Below are 17,827 nucleotides of genomic sequence, written 5' to 3'. Positions count from 1 at the left end.
AAAGACAACGTGGCCGGAAGGACGGGGCTCGGGTACGCGGCTTCCGTGTAACCATCCTGCAGTTCTGAACAACAGGCGTCACGTCACGCTGACGGAAACACCAGGGACCCCAGGGGACCCGGCGGGGCAGGAGGGCGAGTTAGGAGGCGATTTCAACAGTTAGAGCTTAATCTGACGCTCTAAACGCTTTCACCCTCAGATCTCGCAGGGGGTGGCGACCCACTTCTTCAATTCACCTCTTGCTAAAGAAACAAGACGTGGAGACGTATTAGCACACATGCCTCGGCGACTTTATTCGTCTGAAAAACTGACAACTGTTGTTTCAAACAGTCTCAGTGGAGCAGCCTCAAAATCAAGCACAAAACACAAGGACCATCCTCCCCTCCTTCACTGTAACTACGTGAAAGTCATGTAGGAGTGAATAGCTCTTTTGTCCTTAAACAGGCTATTTGAAAAACAGAAGCACACTGTCTTTTATTGTCCATTCATGGTTCACATAGCCCCTGGGGTTGGCTTTCGTCCTTCAAAAGCCTTTCATGGACAGGTACACGTAAGCCTTGCTCTGTAGACTGTGAGAGCTGGAAGGCGTGGGGAGGGCCCACGGCTCCCCTGCGTGCCTGAAAGGAAAGGGGTATCAGGTACGCAGGGTGACCTCACCTGTAAGGTATGCGCCAGGGACTCAGAACAAAGGTGGCTTCCTTCCTTCATAAGGAAACACAATCTGTCCAGAAAACTGCTTCATTGCTCTTGAATGATTTAGGGCTGCACAGTCTACTAGAAACAGCTCCAGTCTTTAACCTCTGTTTATTTTATTAACAAAACTGTGTGTTACATCATTCTTTGTTCAAACCTTAGAAGAAAGCCCAGCATATTCATTAATCAAAACTATGTATTATTGTTCAGGTCACCTTTGATCATGTGTTTGTGCCAGGTAAGTGTATTTATCAGTCAGAGACTGTAACAGACACACTGTATGTCTCCAGGGTCAGGACTCTGGCTTCCTGTCCACGTGAAATGTGGAAGGAAGGCAATTAAGCCGGTGTTTTAGGTTGTACTTAGTATATAAAAGGAAGGCCCGCATTTTCACATTTTAGGGCATGTTGAGTTTTCCAGCGTATGAAATGTTATCGCTGCTCCCTTTTTCAGATAGGGATATCGATGCAAAACAAGTTCTTGGAGCACAGAACGCACTCAGTCATGGCTCGCCTAGATGCAGCCAACAGAACACCAAGTTGCTGAAGTATTACTTCACTCTTTCAAGATCACAAAACATCTTGCTACATATTTTTCCCCCAAGGTCAGGTAGTCAAGAATTTACTCTCTTGAATCCCACGCACATTACTGCATAGGATCAGCTCTTAAAGTGATATCAGACCGTTTAAAGTTGACTTTGCCGTTGAACTACGACTGCTACTATTTTCGCCCTGAAGTTACTGATAGATAGTTGTGATCTAACTTCTCCCAGCTTTGCAGATTGCCTTATCAGGACATAGCTGCCAATAACTGGGAATGCTGCATACTTGTCAGATAACACTCAATTGACTAGAAAAACTGATACTAAGTATCAAACTGAAAATCAGTCTTGGCCTCAATCTGTCTTTAATTCACCTATTCTACTCTTTGGTTTAAGTTACCAATGTGTCTGGTAACTTCCATGAAATTGTGACCTTTCAATCCAGTAACAGAGGAAAAAATCTGTATAGAACGAGCAAAACACAACCTGTTTCCATACCTTCTGAAACTCCAACATTTATATGTAAGGCATGTTGAACAGATCCCACCCTGGCCAACACACCCCAGTTACAGAAGGGATGGGTGGACCGCAGCAGGGCTGCAGCTAAACAGAGATAAGACACCAGCCAGCTGTTAATGCCAGGACTCCCTGCCCAGACCCGGACCTGATGCCACTACTGGAAGGAGAAAAAAGCCACCAGCAGAGGGGTGAGAAATTTACATATCAGGTTAATGTGAAAAATAAACTTGCCTCTCAGTCCAGGAAGTAAAGAAAGCTAGGCTCACAAAGAAGAAACTTAAATAAACCTAGCAACACATGCGAATTTGCATAATAAACATGGATGCAGCATCACGCTCCTCTGACAGAAAACTCTCCACGTACAGCACGCCCAGAATCTGCCGTGCGAAGCATCTCTGAGGTCACCGAGCCTGTCTGATGGGCTGGCTGCTCCTCCAGAGGGACCACTCTCTTAACTATAATGAAATGCTGGGTCGATGTAGTGCTACTTATTTGTGAGTATCACACAGCTCAGTCTCCTGACAGAGGTGATAGCAACTCAAGGTATTTCCACGCATTGTAGTTAAATATCTGACACATGCACAATCACAGGGACTCATCCTTGCAGGTATCTGAACCAGAGCCGGCTTAGGATTCGAGAACTGGAAAGTGTCCCCTGGGGCTACTTTATTCTTCTAACTGCCCCTTTCTGCTTCATTTTCAGGAATTTTAATTTAATTTTGACCGTGCATGATGCCTCTCGTGGGATTTAGGGTGTGGAGGTGCCGTTCCTTGCTACCCACATCGTCACCTGTGCTTCCTGCCATCCGCAGGAGTGCCGACCACAGGAATTACTCGGTATCTCCATCACCTGCACCAAAACCGAGGCCTTGATTACAGGTAACATTTTCACTCCAACAGCAGACTTGCAAGCAGAGCAATCAGAAGGTGTTTGGTACTTCAGCATGTGCTGTTAGGAAGCTGGACAGCCACATGTAACTCAGTGAAGTTAGAACACTCCCTCACACCGTGCGCAAAAATAAACTCAAAATGGCTTAAAGATTTAAACAGAAGACAAGATACCATGAAACCCCTAGAAGAGAACAAAGGCAAAACATTCTCTGACATAAATCATACCAACGTTTTCCTAGGTCAGTCTCCAAAGGCAACAGAAATAAAAGCAAAAATAAACAAATGGGGCCTCACCAAATTTATAAGCTGTTGCACAGCAAAGGAAACCATAAGCAAAAGAAAAAGACAACTCTATGGACTGGGAGAAAATATGTACAAATGATGCGACCCACAAGGGCTGAATTTCCAAAATATACAAACAGCCCATACAATTCAATAACAAAAAACAAAGAATCCAATCGAAAAATGGGCAGAAGACCTAAATAGACATTTCTCCAAAGAAGACGTACAGATGGCCAAAAGGCACATGAAAAGATGCTCAACATCGATAATTATTGGAGAAATGCAAATCAAAACTACAGTGAGGGGCTTCCCTGGTGGCACAGTGGTTCGGAATCTGCCTGCCGATGCAGGGGACACGGGTTCGTGCCCCGGTCTGGGAAGATCCCACGTACCGCGGAGCGGCTGGGCCCGTGAGCCATGGCCGCTGAGCCTGCACGTCCGGAGCCTGTACTCCGCCACGGGAGAGGCCACAGCAGTGAGAGGCCCGTGTACCGCAAAAAAAAAAAAAAAAAAACAACTACAGTGAGGTATCACCTCACACCAGTCAGAATCACCGTCATCAAAATGTCTACAAATAACAAATGCTGGAGAGGGTGTGGAGAAAAGGGAGCCCTCCTACACTGTTGGTGGGAATGTAAGTTGGTGCAGTTACTATGGAGAACAGTATGGAGTTTCCTCAAAAAACTAAAAATAGAGTTGCCATATGACCCAGCAATCCCACCCTTGGGTATATAACCAGACAAAACTATCATTCTAAAAGATACACGTACCCTATGTTCACAGCAGCACTATTTACAACAGCCAAGACATGAAAGCAACCTAAGTATCCACTGACAGATGAATGGATAAAGAAGATGTGGTCCATATATAGGCTGGAATATTACTCAGCCATAAAAAAGAATGAAATAATGCCATTTGCAGCAACATGGATGGACCTAGAGATTATCATACTAACCAAAGTCAGAAAAAGACAAATACCATATGATATCACTTAAACGTGGCATCTAAAGTACGACACAAATGAACTTATCTACAAAACAGAAACAGACTCACAGACATAGAGTACAGACCTGTGGTTGCCAAGGGGGAGGGATGGTGGGGGAGGGATGGACTGGGAGTTTGGGATTAGCAGATGCAAACTATTACATATAGGATGGATAAACAACAAAGTCCCACTGTAGAGCACAGGGAACTATATCCAATATCCTGTGATAAACCATAATGGGAAAGAATATGAAAAAGAATGTATATATGTATAACTAAATCACTCTGCTGTACAGCAGAAATTAACACATTATAAATCAACTATACTTCAATAAAATTTAAAAAAAAATAAAGAAGGTGTTTGGTGAAGATTAACACCATCATTGCTAGCTAATTCCTATTAGATCCACTTCCTTTTCCTCTGTGTCAGAGTGACAATGTGTCGGGGGTGAGAGATAACAGATCACATATTTTAACTTTCATAAGACTTTTGATTCAATTCAGCAGAACATTCTTTCTAAAAAACTAGGAAACATTATTTCTAGACCACCATGGTGGGGGTGACGCAAACGTTGCGAGGGCCACCTTCCACAGAGGACCTGATGACAGTGAAGTTTCCCCAACCTCTGGTAACACTCATAGCTGTCTTAGATCATGGAGAATGAACACAATTCAGGGCACCAGAGGGATACGTGTGGTGAGGTCTTTCTCTTATGAAGACAAAAGGGTCGGTCCAGTGGACCTGGGGTCCTGGAATCTGAACTGTCAAGCCCATCAAGATGTAGTTCCTGAAATGAACACCCACTACGTTTTCAACCGTAAAGGACAGAAAAGAGACACAAGACACAAGATTCCCGCTCTCAAGTAACGTACAACTTGGTACAGGAGACAAAGCTAAAATAAAATCATGAGTTAGAGAACAAATACCAAATGAGAGCAGAGAATCCTCCAAATAAATGGAATAAACAAGTTAAGTATGTGTTTAAGATCAAGGGTCCACATATGATAATTCTCTATTACAGAAACAGCATTTGGGATGGACAGGTTTCAGTTCCCATGGATGGTTCCTGACTCCACCGTGAGGATTACAGAAACAAGAGGTGGTTTAATTAGGAAGGTACTCAAAACTAAGGGCTCAAATAAGAGATGGGAGAAAACCGAACTTTCAGGAAGAAAAAATCTGAGGGTCCAGGCGAAGCATGAATCAGCAACGCAGTGAGTTATTTTTAAAGATATACAAGGAGCACTGCACTCAGGAGGGTCACGTGATAGTCCTTCCACAGCGCGAGGCTCTATTCTACCCAGAACTTCTTGACCAGGCTCAGGGCTCCTCTGGACCGGAACCCAAGCACGAGCAGAAGCTGGCGGGCATCCAAAGAAGAGCGACTAAAACGATCAAAACATTAGGAAACAGGTCCTAAGAGGACACGTAAAGGAAGTGCAGTATTTAGGCCAGATAAGGGATGGTTAGGAGCACTTCTTTCCCATTAGGGACGGGACGAGAGGAATGGGATTAAACTGCAACGACAGGGATTTGTATTTGATACAAAAAAAAGAAAAAAGAACTTCCTGGCTACGAAGAGTGTGCGTCTGGAGTAAGTTGTCAACAAGGTTTGAAATGTCCTTCTCCAGAGACTTTAAAATACAGTACATGATCATCTTCATAAAATGTTCACTCAGTGTCCTTTCTTACCCTACAAAGGCAGGAAGTGAATATTTTAACTATAAATAGAAGCTCCATTTAAAAAAAAAAAATCCAGACTTATTAAAAGTGGAAGCACTGCAAGGCTCTTCACTGTTGCTGCATTTTCAAAATTCATCAGAAAGTTACCAGCTACACAACTGTACTTATTTAGCCAGAGATGGGTCTAGTCACATAAACAAGTGATCAGCTGCTCTAGGTAGGAGATATAAAAAGAACCAAAACATGGACAGATTAACCAGAGTGTCTATCTAAAAACATCACGGGGGTGCTCTGGAAGGAGGGGAGGGCAAGGGTGAGAGGGGTAAACAAAAATCGGCCACAAGGAATAAAACACACATTCTACATCCAGCATCCAAAAGGACCCTTGTGAGGCCATTGTAATCTTTCCTAACACCAGTTTTTAAAAATTAGAACCAAACTACAAAGCACACCTAGTCTTTCTTACAGAAGTCTTAGGAATCTAAGACTTTTCAAAACCATGCCAAAGAACAAAGTCAAAAGATAAGTATTTTAAATTATTTCAGCTATTATTTTCCCCACATCATCAAAAAGAGAGATAGGGAGGGAGGGAGAGGAAACAGTCACGGCTGGCCAGCACACAAGGAATTCCACGGCCGCTGGGGCCACAGAAGCAGGAGGAGAGACATGAGGGCCCCAGCTCCTTTCACAGCCCAGGCCCAGGGTCACACCCAGCCAGTGGCAGAACCTGGACGAAACCAGATTTGGCATCACTCGCAGTCACTAACTCACGAACAGCTTGTGCACCTAAAGTTTAAGCTGCCTGTTTAAAACAGAACAAAATGCCTGATGACGTGCACATTACAAATGTGGGTTGATTAAATCACCAGACTCCACCAGCATGCACGCGCGCGTGCACACGCGCACGTGCACACAAGGTTGACTGCACCACGTAACTGACAGAGGGCACTCCAAGCTCTCACTTCTGGAAAGAGGACTGGCATCTGAGCGTCCCAGGGCCCAGGCACTGCAGGGCGGACCCTCACGGCTCCACGAATAACGTTGGGCTAAGGAAGGTGCAGAGCCTCGCAGGTAGCAAGGAGCAGAGGGGAGTCGGCCTGGTGCCAAACCCCCTGCCTGTTCTGCCCCATGGTCTGCTCTCCAGCGCTCAGAAAGGAGCTCTCGTTCAGAGGAAGACTCAGCTCCCGAGTCCCCCCTGACCCGTCCGAAGGAGCCTCCGTTTTCTGGGACATCTCCCCACCCCGGATGAAGCCCCCGCTGCCCCAGACGGTCCCCGATGCCTCCCGTGGACTCTGCAAACTATCAACAGCATCCCTCCCCACTCCCACCCCACGTGTCCCTGTGTGCAGGACCCAGTCCACAGTCACCGCCCTCCTCTGCCCAGGCTTGTGCGACCCCAGAGAAGCTCAGCTGCTTCCCACCCGCATTCAGCAAAAATACGCCGCCCGCCAGCTGCCGGTCAGAGTGGGACAGCACGGCGGTGAGATGGGCTCAGGCCCCTCGAAAGGGCAGCATCCCTGGACATGGGGACACCCTGTCCCCAGCTGTAGGGGGCCTCAGGCAGCGGGATGACACTGCGGGCGGAACAGGGGGAGGTCGTTCCGCCCAGGAGGCCCAGCGAGCAAACCAGCCCCAAGTCGGGCTCTTAGCTGCCCCCACCTTCCTGCTGAAAGCCTGGCCGTCCGTCTGAAGGTCCCTGTGGCAGGCAGGGCCTCCAGGGGACACCGAGGAGATGCCGGTGTCCCGGGGTGACTCAGAGGCACATCGCAGGTCACCGCACCCAGACGATACCCAGACACCAGCCTCAGTCCGTCCTAAAAGCTCACGGCCGGAGCTGGCCCTGGCTTGGGCGATCGTGCCAGAATTTTCAGGGCCGCACAGGAACTCAGATACAGAAATCCCTCGTTTTAGAGAAGGGGAAACGCCTGCCTATGGAACAGAAATCATTGGCTGCAAGTCACCAGGCCAGGACTAACACCAAGGCTCCATCGCTTCACCACCACGCAAGTGGTCCTCAAGTCACACTTCCTACATTCTCGCACCTCGTTCAGCGAGACCAGAGATTTTGGTGCCACAGCTGGGCTTTCTTGGGCAAATATTTCACACTGTCACCTAATGACGACCTTCAACCAACACTTCGGTTTCAACAAAATCACTACCTTTGTATGACAAGAGTTTGGGGTTTCCGTATCTTCTAATATTATGGACTTGTCATAAAAATAAGTAGAAAACAGAAAAATGAAAATGCTAATGGTATTACATACTATGAAATACGTAATACGGAATGAAAGTAATTAGACTGACCAAAAGTGGTAACGTATTTAGCCTGAAAGACTTACGCACTTCAATTGTGCTCAGCTGCGGGGGAGAAAAGGTTAAAAACATGAAATGCCGGAAATAATATATCAAAGAGTGTGTTTAAAAGACAAACTCAACCATGGGAGAAAAAAACTGAGACGTCCGCTAACTAAATGTCCCTTCAAATGAGCTGACAAATAAAAATGTAAGCTCTGAGGTTTCATTTATTACATACATTGTTTAATCCATGTGTTTAACGTGTTAAAGAACTTTTTAAAAGTTCTTTAAAGATATATGTTTAAAAACCAAGCAGTTATATAATGAAGAGTGTTAGAAGATTTCTTAGCTCTACAGGAATTTAATCCCCTCGTAAGAAATCTAATGTTCATCCTTGGTGTCCAAACACCCTTCCAGGAAACTTACACCGATGCCAGGGCTGCTGGTACCCACACTGAGGCTCTGCTCCGTCGCTGCTGGATTATTTGTGGGGAAGGAGGGGGGTCCTTCACATGAATTACACCCAGGGATGGAGTCCCTACAGCAAACCCGCATTTCATCCTGGGCAGTTCTCACTACATTTTAAAATAATGAAAATTCACCCCTGTTCATTCATTGCTGAATTATAAACAGTGAACACAGAGTGTTTCGAAAGGATTTCTGTCCTTGCAAAAAATACTTGGAGGAATTTTTACTTCCTTAGGCTAAGAGAAGAAAGTTCAAACTTGGCAGGCCTTGCCTTTCTGCGCTATGTTTACTGCAACGTAATTCACTTGCACAGCCTGCTTACTGCTACCTTCTTCCACGTTCCACAAGACAAATCATCTACTCCTTAACTGCTACCGCCAACCACATGGACTGGCACCTCCATCCCCTTCCCCTCTACCAGGAGGAGCCCACTCACGGGCCGTCCTTGAAGCAGCTGTGTCTGCAGCTCCATGTCTGCCAGTCTTCAAGAGGCCAGCACTCCATCCTCCGGACAGGGCACAGGCTCGGCCAAGGGCAAGCATGGCGGGGCCGCGCACAGGGTGCTTGGAGCTCACGGGTTCTCTCTTTAGCATCACTGCTCTCAGAAGTCTCGAAGGTTAGAAAAAAATGAGGAGATATACGCAGTCTTTATGACAAAAGCTCGGGAGGATGAAGCCTGAGTTCCACAGTGAGGGTGCCTCAGCAGCAAGGCTGCTTCGAGGGCAAGGTGTGCACCCCAGGACGCTGTGCTGCTGCGCAGAGCCCGCCTGACCCACGCCCGAGTGGCACCCGAGTCCTCGCCATCCTGGGCGCGGCGTGCAGTGGCTCCACCAGGGGCGCACGGGACCCCCAATACCGTGCACCCCGCGCCCGCCCGGCTGTGGGGGGAGATGGGGACGCAGACACACGGGCAGAAGGCCCTGTGAAGAGGAGACAGGGACAGGAGGGGTGCGTCCACAAGCCGAGGACAGCGGGGTGTGCCGGGAGCCCCCAGAAGCCAGCGGAGGCCACAGCTCTGCCGACACCTGGATTTCCGACTCTGGCCCCAGAACTTCTGTTGTTCTCAACCACCGGCCGGGGGCGCTTCGTTACAGCGACCACAGGAAACTAATACACGTTCAACAAACCTCTCCTGAGTGTGTCCTATGGGCCAGGCACCACAAAGTTCTTAAGAGTCACGGGTGAACCAAACTCAGCAATCCTGGCCCCGGGCCCCGCGTGGAGCCTCGGGCCCTCCAGTTCTGCGTTCCTGTGAAGAAACGGAGCCCAAGGCTTCCCTGGTGGCACAGTGGTTGAGAGTCCGCCTGCCGATGCAGGGGACACGGGTTCGTGCCCCGGTCCAGGATGATCCCACATGCCGCGGAGCGGCTGGGCCCGTGAGCCATGGCCGCTGAGCCTGCGCGTCCGGAGCCTGTGCTCCGCAACGGGAGAGGCCACAACAGTGAGAGGCCCACGTGGCGTGGGGCGGGGTGGGAAACAGAGCCCAGAGCAGCCGAGCAGCGGCCAACACAACCCGGACCTCCACACCTCCCAGTGTGCCAGCCACACCGGGGAAGGGCTGGGCCCACCTACCTCCATGGCATGGGGGCCGCCTGCCCCTTTTTATCAGAACAAAACAGGCACCAGGGACGGTGGCTGTAACTAGCCCCGCTAGTTACACTGAGGAAAGCTTCCAGGGCCGCAGCAGCGCGAGGACGAGGGGGACACGGTTAAGGGGGCGAAGCAGGGAGCAGACAGGCCTGGGGTGGTGGCCGGCTCCATCCTGACAGCGGGGGGCCTTGCACGAGTTTCTAGGCCTTTCCAGCTACCCTTCCCTCATCCATAAAACGAGGATACCTTCCTGACCAGCAACGAGAGCAGACGGGAAGCTCTGAGAGAGACGCCATTTCAGAGAAAACCTCAAATTGCAGAATAGCACGTATAACACGATCCTATTTCTATTCAGTTTTTTCCTGGGGGGGGGGGGAACACACAAAAAAACCTCTGCACAGTGCTCACCTCTGGAGATTAGGGACAGACAGATTAGAAGCCTTGATTTTCCCCTTTACATCCTTCTCTACCACAAATTTCTTACTATGAGCACATATTACCTTTAATTTTTTTAATGGAGAGAAAAACAGTATACACTCATTTAAAAAGCATGGAGCATGATAATTCAGTGAGTTGTACACTCACAATTCGTGCACTCTTCCGTAGGTATAGTATACCTCAATAAACAGGTGTTTTCTTTTTAACGAGGTAGGTGGATGTGCTGAGCCATGACAAGATTTCCCAGATATATTCTAGTCATCAGATATGCAGAGTACGGAATCCCACTTATGTCAGGAATCAAAACAACCAGATGCATACACATATAAACACATGAGAAGAGACACAGAAGGACACACATTATACTTCCAAAGTGGCGAACGTTTTTACAGCCAGAATGTTTTTAGGAACTCATTTTGCAATTTACATTTTGAACATTTTTTAAATAACAATACTCCTTAGCTGCGGAGGGTTGTCTGAGATTTACACGGTAACAGTCACAAGATACAAATGTGATACAAAGAAAACTCATTCAGCATTTTCCTGTTGTACACAGGCTCCCTGCCCATCCCAGCCCTGAGCCTCGATGCAGGCCTGACTCAGGAACAAGGGAGCGGCCAGGGTTGAGGTGGACAGGAGGACTGAGCAGGGGTCAAGGATGACACGATGAATAAATAAGAAGAGGTCAAGAACGTCTGCAACACAGTGTTTGGCAAAAACAAACACCTTTTTCTATTTAGACTCGGCCACTGGGAAACATCAAAACCTCTCCCTCGGTCCAAACCACTACCTGGAAGTCTTGCTTCCTGGGTCCAGGAGGGATGGTCCCCGCTGTGCCCTGAGAGCCACCCCCTGGCCAGGGGAAGCGGGTCCTGCCCACTCTCGCCCACCTCCTCCACGACCCTCATTACAGGCACGATCCTGTATCTCACCGCACAGTTCGGGGCCTCCCCACCTGCTGCCTTGCTTGCTGTTTCTTGCGTGCTCGCCCACTCTCCCCAACGCGCACGGTCGACCGCGGCCCCGCCCCACGGCGTTAGCCCCTCCCCCCTCCCCCATTCCCCACCCTCCTCCGGCTCCTGGACCCCGCCAGTCCAGCCGGCCAGGCTCCACCAGTGGGGCTGGCAGGGGCTGAAGGTCCACTCGAGGCGACTCAGCATCCAAGGGCGCAGAGGCCTGACCCCGCCCTCCCACAGGCCTGTAGGCCCAGCCCTGCCAGCGCGCAGGGGACCAAGGGGACCGAAGCCACGCGGGGCTGACCCGCAGGAGCCCATCCACGGGCGGCACTGGGGCTCCACAGGCCGGCCGACTGAACAACAGGCGTTTATCTCATCATTCTGGAGGCTGCGCGCCTGAGACCAAGATGTCGACGGGGCTGGCTACCCCCGAGGCCTCTCTCCTCGGCGTGCAGAGGGCTGGCCGTGTCCCCTCTACCCGGCTCTGCGTCCTGATCTCCTCTTAGGAGGACGCCAGACTGTGGATTAGGACGCACCCGCGTAAGCTGCCTTCACCTTAAGCACCTCTTCGAAGGTGCCACTCCTGAGCGCAGCCTCACACTAAAGACCTGGGGGCCAGGACTTCAACCTATGAGCCTGGGGGGACACGTTTCAGCCCCTAACAGTCAGCTGCAGGGAGAGAGGGCGCTGGCACTATGGAGAAATGAAAGCAGCAGGGAGGAAAGCTCCCCTGTGCCCCTCTTCTTTCCCCGTCCCCCAGACCTCTGAGGCACGCTCCAGGCATGTCCTGAGCCCGATGGCCATCTCGGTCCCAAGGACCCTTCCTTCCGGCCCCAAGGGCAGGGCACTGACCAGTATGGCCACGCGGTCCTGGGTGGCTCCCCGCCCAGCGCTGCACCAGAGGCCTCCTCTTAGGTCACTAGCCCCTCCCTCGCTTTGTTCTCACTCACTGTCCTTGTTTTTTCCTGGGAGCTCTGCCGCATCCGGCCGTAGGTCAGGACCTCTGGAATACTCTGTCCCTTTCCCCGCCAACCCCTCTCAACTAATTAATACCATTTCACCCTTAAGACCTCAGTTCAGATGCCCCGGCCTGAAGAAGCTTTTGAAGACACACAGACAGACACACACGCACTAAACCAGGCCCTCGCCTATCATCTCCCCAGCTCCCAGCCTAACACTTAGCACCTGTAATGACCTACCTGTACTGTTATCATGCTATTACAGGTGTGTCTCTCCCACCAGACACACAGGTTCATAAGCAGAATCTGCGTCTGGTTTGCCCAGCACTATCCATCCAGCAGCTAGGGCAGTACCTGGTACCTAGTAAGTGCTTGATAAATATTTGCTAGATAAAGGAAAGAATACAAGTGCAAGTCAGTGTAAATCAGGGGTCATGTGATCAGTGTTTGCTGAATATGCTCGCTCTGAGGGAGCGGCAGTGTGAAATCATTAAGTATCAGCACCTAGACAGACAGATACACGCACAGGTATCAGACCTGGAACCAGTGGAGCCACAGCTAGAAAGCAGAAATTTATTCCACTAGGTCACAATTCTATAGGGATTAATCAAACATGTCCACATCGAACTCTGTACATACTTATATATATATAAAATCCACCTTCTGCAGGTATTTTTCAGCCCATGGAAGCAAGTATCTGCAGCCACCCGCTCCCTGCTCCTCGTCCCACTGGTCCACTTTGGCGCCAAACCAGCAGGGATTCTTTACTTGGCGTAAAGAGCTGGTGGTTTCCAGTGGTGACGCCGACCCAACACTCTTCCATTTCTTCCTTCCTATGAGGCAGGAAACACTAAAATTCTGGGAACAAGATGTGTGTCACACGTTGGAAATGTTCGTATCTGCTGATAACACCCAGTCTCCCTGAGGTACACGCATGAGGAAGCCACATGGCCACGATCTAATGGAACGCAGAACATAACCAATAACCAAACAGCATCCTACGTGGTATCAGCAGTGGCTTCCACCACACGTGGGAACAGGCTCTCACACCCCCGGGTCGAGTCAGAACAGCTGAGGATCTAGGATTTATGATGTCATTCACCCAGGGGACACCTCAGGGGCTAGCTGACAACTCCACGGGTCTCACTTTTAAAAGAAGCATTTTCTAGTTTGGGATTCGCAGATGCAAACTATTATATATAGAATGGATAAACAAGGAGGTCCTACTGTAGAGCACAGGGAACTAATTCAATATCCTGGGATAAACCATAATCGAAAAGAATCTGAAAAAGCATGTGTGTGTGTATATATATATATATATAAAATATATATATATATGTATGTATAACTGAATCACTTTGCTGTACACCTGAAACTAACACAACATTGTAAATCAACCATACTTCGATAAAATAAATTTTAAAAATAAAATAAAGTAAAAACTAAGAGGAGCGTTTTCTTAAATGTATATATCTTTCAGGTCCTTGGGCTGTTTGCGTAGCCCTGGTTGTTTTGAATATTTCAAAGTAGAAGGTACCAGTAATTGCTAATGAGAAATTATTTTAGACTTGGGGGGAAAAGAAGTGCTTTTGACAAGAATTACAGCATCTGCATCAACCCACATTACTGAATAATTTTGTCTGTTCATTGTCTTGTCCTCCACTCTCTGTGCCCCCCGCCCCCCCAAAGTAACAGACATGATCATCTCCTGCTTTTACTGGCCTCAACTACTTTATCCAAATTTTAAGGCTCAAGCTCAACTGAGCTTCTTGGCAAGTAATTTTTCTCATGCCAAAGAAGAAACATAAAGTAAATCAGGAAAATCATATCAGCCAGAAAAATAATACTGACATCATCAAAATCATAGAATAATGTACCTAAGAAATGTGAAGCTCAACCTTGGGAGATTAGCAGTTCAAATAAATGAACATTCCAACATCACACCGTCAGTTTCCACATCAGAAAGAAAACTTAAAATCCAAAGGACACTGAGCTGAATGCTTGAGCCCTCTTCTTAAATTCCTTTTTATCAGTAATCAAACATTCACCACATTCCTCACAACAGGTAAGGCAACGTGTCAACAACTGAGACACTTTTATTCACAGCCAGAAGCTGGGCCTCTCCAGTCTAATTAACAAGGAAACAAAATCCCTCCAAGGAAGCAAATCTACCCCCTAATTAAGCGAAGCAGACCTAGGTCGGGTGTCTCAGAAACCATGGTTCTGAGGTTGAAATATTCATGAGGCCACAGATACTAGTCGTGTAAACTCCATTAAAAGAAGGCAATCTAAGAAAACGCTGTAAATAAGCAGACCAATTTCAAAACTAGGGGGCTTCAAATAAGCAAAGAAAACCTCCAGAACCCAAAGTTCTCACTAACTTTAAAAAAAAAAAAATTAAATATGACCCAAAAGAAACCTGAGAGCCTGGGGATAAAACTGTTTTCCAGCAATTAAAACACTTTGCGTACTCTGCATCTAGTGATATAAATACATCATTTGTAAAAGATAAACTTGAGAAGAAAGGAAAAGAATGGTTAGAAGGTAGTCATTCCCTACAGCTCCCAGAGGGCCACATCTGTGAATTTACACTGGTTAATGCCATCCCAAAGGGTTATTCCTACCTCACATGAAAAAAGCCGGTTTTGAGTGTTTACAACGAATATTTGAAAAAAGAATTCTCATCCAGATTAACTGTTCTTTAAAAATGGATTCTCTCAGTTTGGCCAATTATCAAGATTGTTTCTTCCGACAAAATTGAAACTGCTTTAATTATCGAATGTCCACAACTACTTTTCAGGTTTACAAAAATGAGAAAAGCATGCCTTCACGGGGTGCCGTCACCGGCAACATAATTTACATTTCTTCAAAAGACCTTACCTTCTAGAAATTTCAGTCGTGGTAACTGCCCAGATATTTAGCCTCACTTCAAATTATTTCAGCCCAAACCCAAAACCCAAGAAAAATCTTTCTGATGGAAACATTTCGTTTCACTCCCTCTAAAACCCAACATAAAGCTACATCCTCTGCTGTCTTAGCATGGCTCTCAATGACGTTTTGTTGCTACAGCAACAAAACTCTGCTACCTGTGGCCATGATTTGTTAAGAACTCCTCCAACCAGAAAATTCTGTGCTGTGCATTCATAAAACCAACAGAATGGCTCCAAGCCACTTAAAAATTAAAGCTCGATGTCCTACTTGTGATCTACCCACACACATATTTATAACATGTCTACATACACGCGCACATACATACATACTCGTGGCTCTCCCAACGCCATCGAAAAGGTAAAACCGCACCAAATGTCCATTTTAAACTCGGCATAAAAAACTTCTGTATTTTAGATTTCATTGAATAATTGCTACTGTTTCCCAAGGTTTATCTTAAAACGTAATAGAGGCCCACCATCTGGGAGAGAATTTTAAAAACAAGAAAAATTATTTATATCCAATCTCATTCCTCCTATCTGTTCCAGTAACGTGACTCCTTTAGCCATGAGCTGATTTAGAAAACATCCAAAGACTAAAGAACACACACCGGCCATCAGCACAGTCACCCACCGCACTGCCTCTTCAGGCTACTCACCCTCACCGGGGGGCTCCAGGCTTGCGCCCGAGGCTGCTGTCCACCCTGGGGGCAAGGTGGATCTTTCGAGCTACAATTGGCCACAGCGCTGCTCTGAGCCCTCGAGGCGTTGGTGCAGTTGGTGCCACTGCCCCCCGCAGGGCCGGGTTTCCAAGGCCTCTGCTTGATGCCATCCAGCAGTCTGACCAGCAGGATGTTGCTTGGAAGCTGCTCCACGCCCGCGCCAACCAGAGTCCGGCACTCGGGGCATCTGAGTTCGTTGCGGGAACCGACGATGCCCAGCAGACACCGTTTGCAGAACGTGTGCTGACAAGGCAGGACCCTGGCAGAGACGTCGAGCCGCTCCAGACACACGGGACACTCCAGAAGGTCCAGAAGGGCCGACTCATCCATCTTCCTCTAGTTCACCGAGGGAGACGCTCCACGCGACGCGACCCTGAGAGTGGCTCATGTAACATCCATGTCAGACGCTGCTCTGGGGGCACCGGGGCAGAGGAAGAAAAGACAGAAAAGTGTGATCGTCTGGGGGAAAGGTGCAGAGGAGAGCCAGGAACCAAAAAGCACACAAAAGTACTGCCTCTGAAGAGCGTAGCCTTGCTCTGGAACATGGGGCCTGAACTCCAGCGTTGAAATAGGCTTTCTAAGAAATTCAAAATGAGTCCGTAAAGGTATCTAGTTCAGCGTGCAGAAAGAGCTACCAAGTACTATTCAGGACTCTTCCCATAAATAGGATTTATGAAACGTAATAAGAACATAATTTCTTCGGCTCTCAAAGTGAAATCTGCTGCCTTAGTAAACTCAACTCACCTGAGAAGGTGAAAGTGGCAAAGGAACGTTTCCTCCACCTGAAATCCCTTTCCAATCCCAAGTTCCCAGTATTTAAGCCACTCTGGTGGTTAAGAAACCGCACCTCATGTGATTTCTGTGGCACATGGTCCCAATATTAAATGCATATGTTTCTTCGCTGCTCTTAAAAATAGAACTGTTTAATCCTGCCCAACCAAAACGAGACGAAGGTTCACAATTCTAAACAACACGCTAAAGACGGTCCTGAAAGCAGCTCAAATACAACAGCACCCATCAGGGCAGCGGTTGCCAAACTCAGAAACGATTTCTGAACGGCCTGTGTTAATCCCATTCAGAAAATCTGGCAAAATTATCACCCAAAGAATTTGAGAATGGAATGCTGGACTGAGAACCGAGGGCTTAATATGAAAATGGGGCCATTCAGGAAAAGAGCGTTCAAACCAGAGCCTGCACCGCTCTCCCCTACCCCCAGTTCAGTGCGGACGTGTCCAGGGGAACCGGGTGGCGTTGTGGAGGTCGGCAGGATCTGCTGCCCCTGACGGCGGGGCGGGGTCAGACCGCCCCTCTGCTCGCCGCAGGTACTGCGGGCCCGCGTGGACGCCGGTCCAGGTGCCTGGCCGTCGGTGTAGACGCGCCCGCAGCCAGGGGCGGGGGCCGCCCGCGCAGACACGCCGGGGCTGGTGCCGGGAGCCGCCCGCGCAGACACCCCGGGGCTGGTGCCGGGAGCCGCCCGCGTAGACGCTCGCCGGGGCTGGTGCAGGGGGCCGTCCGCCTAGACCCCGGGCCAGGGCCGGCAGGGCCGGGTGGGTCCCCCCGCCGCCTGGCCGCCGCCCCGCGCCCACGGGAAGTTTCGGGAGCTCAGGACCGCCCGCAGCCAGCGTCGCCAGGTTCTCCCGCCGCGCGACCGGGCGCGCGCCGCCGCCGCAGTGACCCGGGCCGGGCCGGGCCGCCCAGCTCCGCTCTAACCCGGCCCCGGGGGGCGGGGGCCCGGGGACTCGGGGCCGGGGGCAGGTCCTACCTCCGCGCGGCGCCCTCTTTGTCCGCACGCCCCGCGCTCTCCCGCTCACCGGCCTCAGACGCCGCGGCCGCACCGAGCTCCGCTCGCTGCCTGCGCGCTCCCGCCGCCGCCTGCCG

General features: G+C 49.2%; 1 protein-coding gene across 1 annotated transcript in view; it reads right to left on the bottom strand.

Moving 5' to 3' along the window:
- SH3RF1 (SH3 domain containing ring finger 1) overlaps positions 1 to 17,827 on the bottom strand; it is a 159,641-nt gene extending 141,814 nt beyond the window's left edge. The window contains exons 1-2 of the mRNA XM_060015313.1: positions 17,712 to 17,827; positions 15,887 to 16,361 (exon numbers count right to left, since the gene is read on the bottom strand). Coding sequence (XP_059871296.1) covers positions 15,887 to 16,279 — 393 coding nt within the window. The 5' untranslated portion in view covers positions 16,280 to 16,361; positions 17,712 to 17,827. The remainder of the gene's footprint in view (positions 1 to 15,886; positions 16,362 to 17,711) is intronic.

This window comes from Delphinus delphis, chromosome 6 (assembly GCF_949987515.2).
Source record: "Delphinus delphis chromosome 6, mDelDel1.2, whole genome shotgun sequence".
In the NCBI taxonomy this organism is placed as follows: domain Eukaryota; kingdom Metazoa; phylum Chordata; class Mammalia; order Artiodactyla; family Delphinidae; genus Delphinus; species Delphinus delphis.
This window is presented reverse-complemented; position numbering and strand designations above follow the sequence as displayed.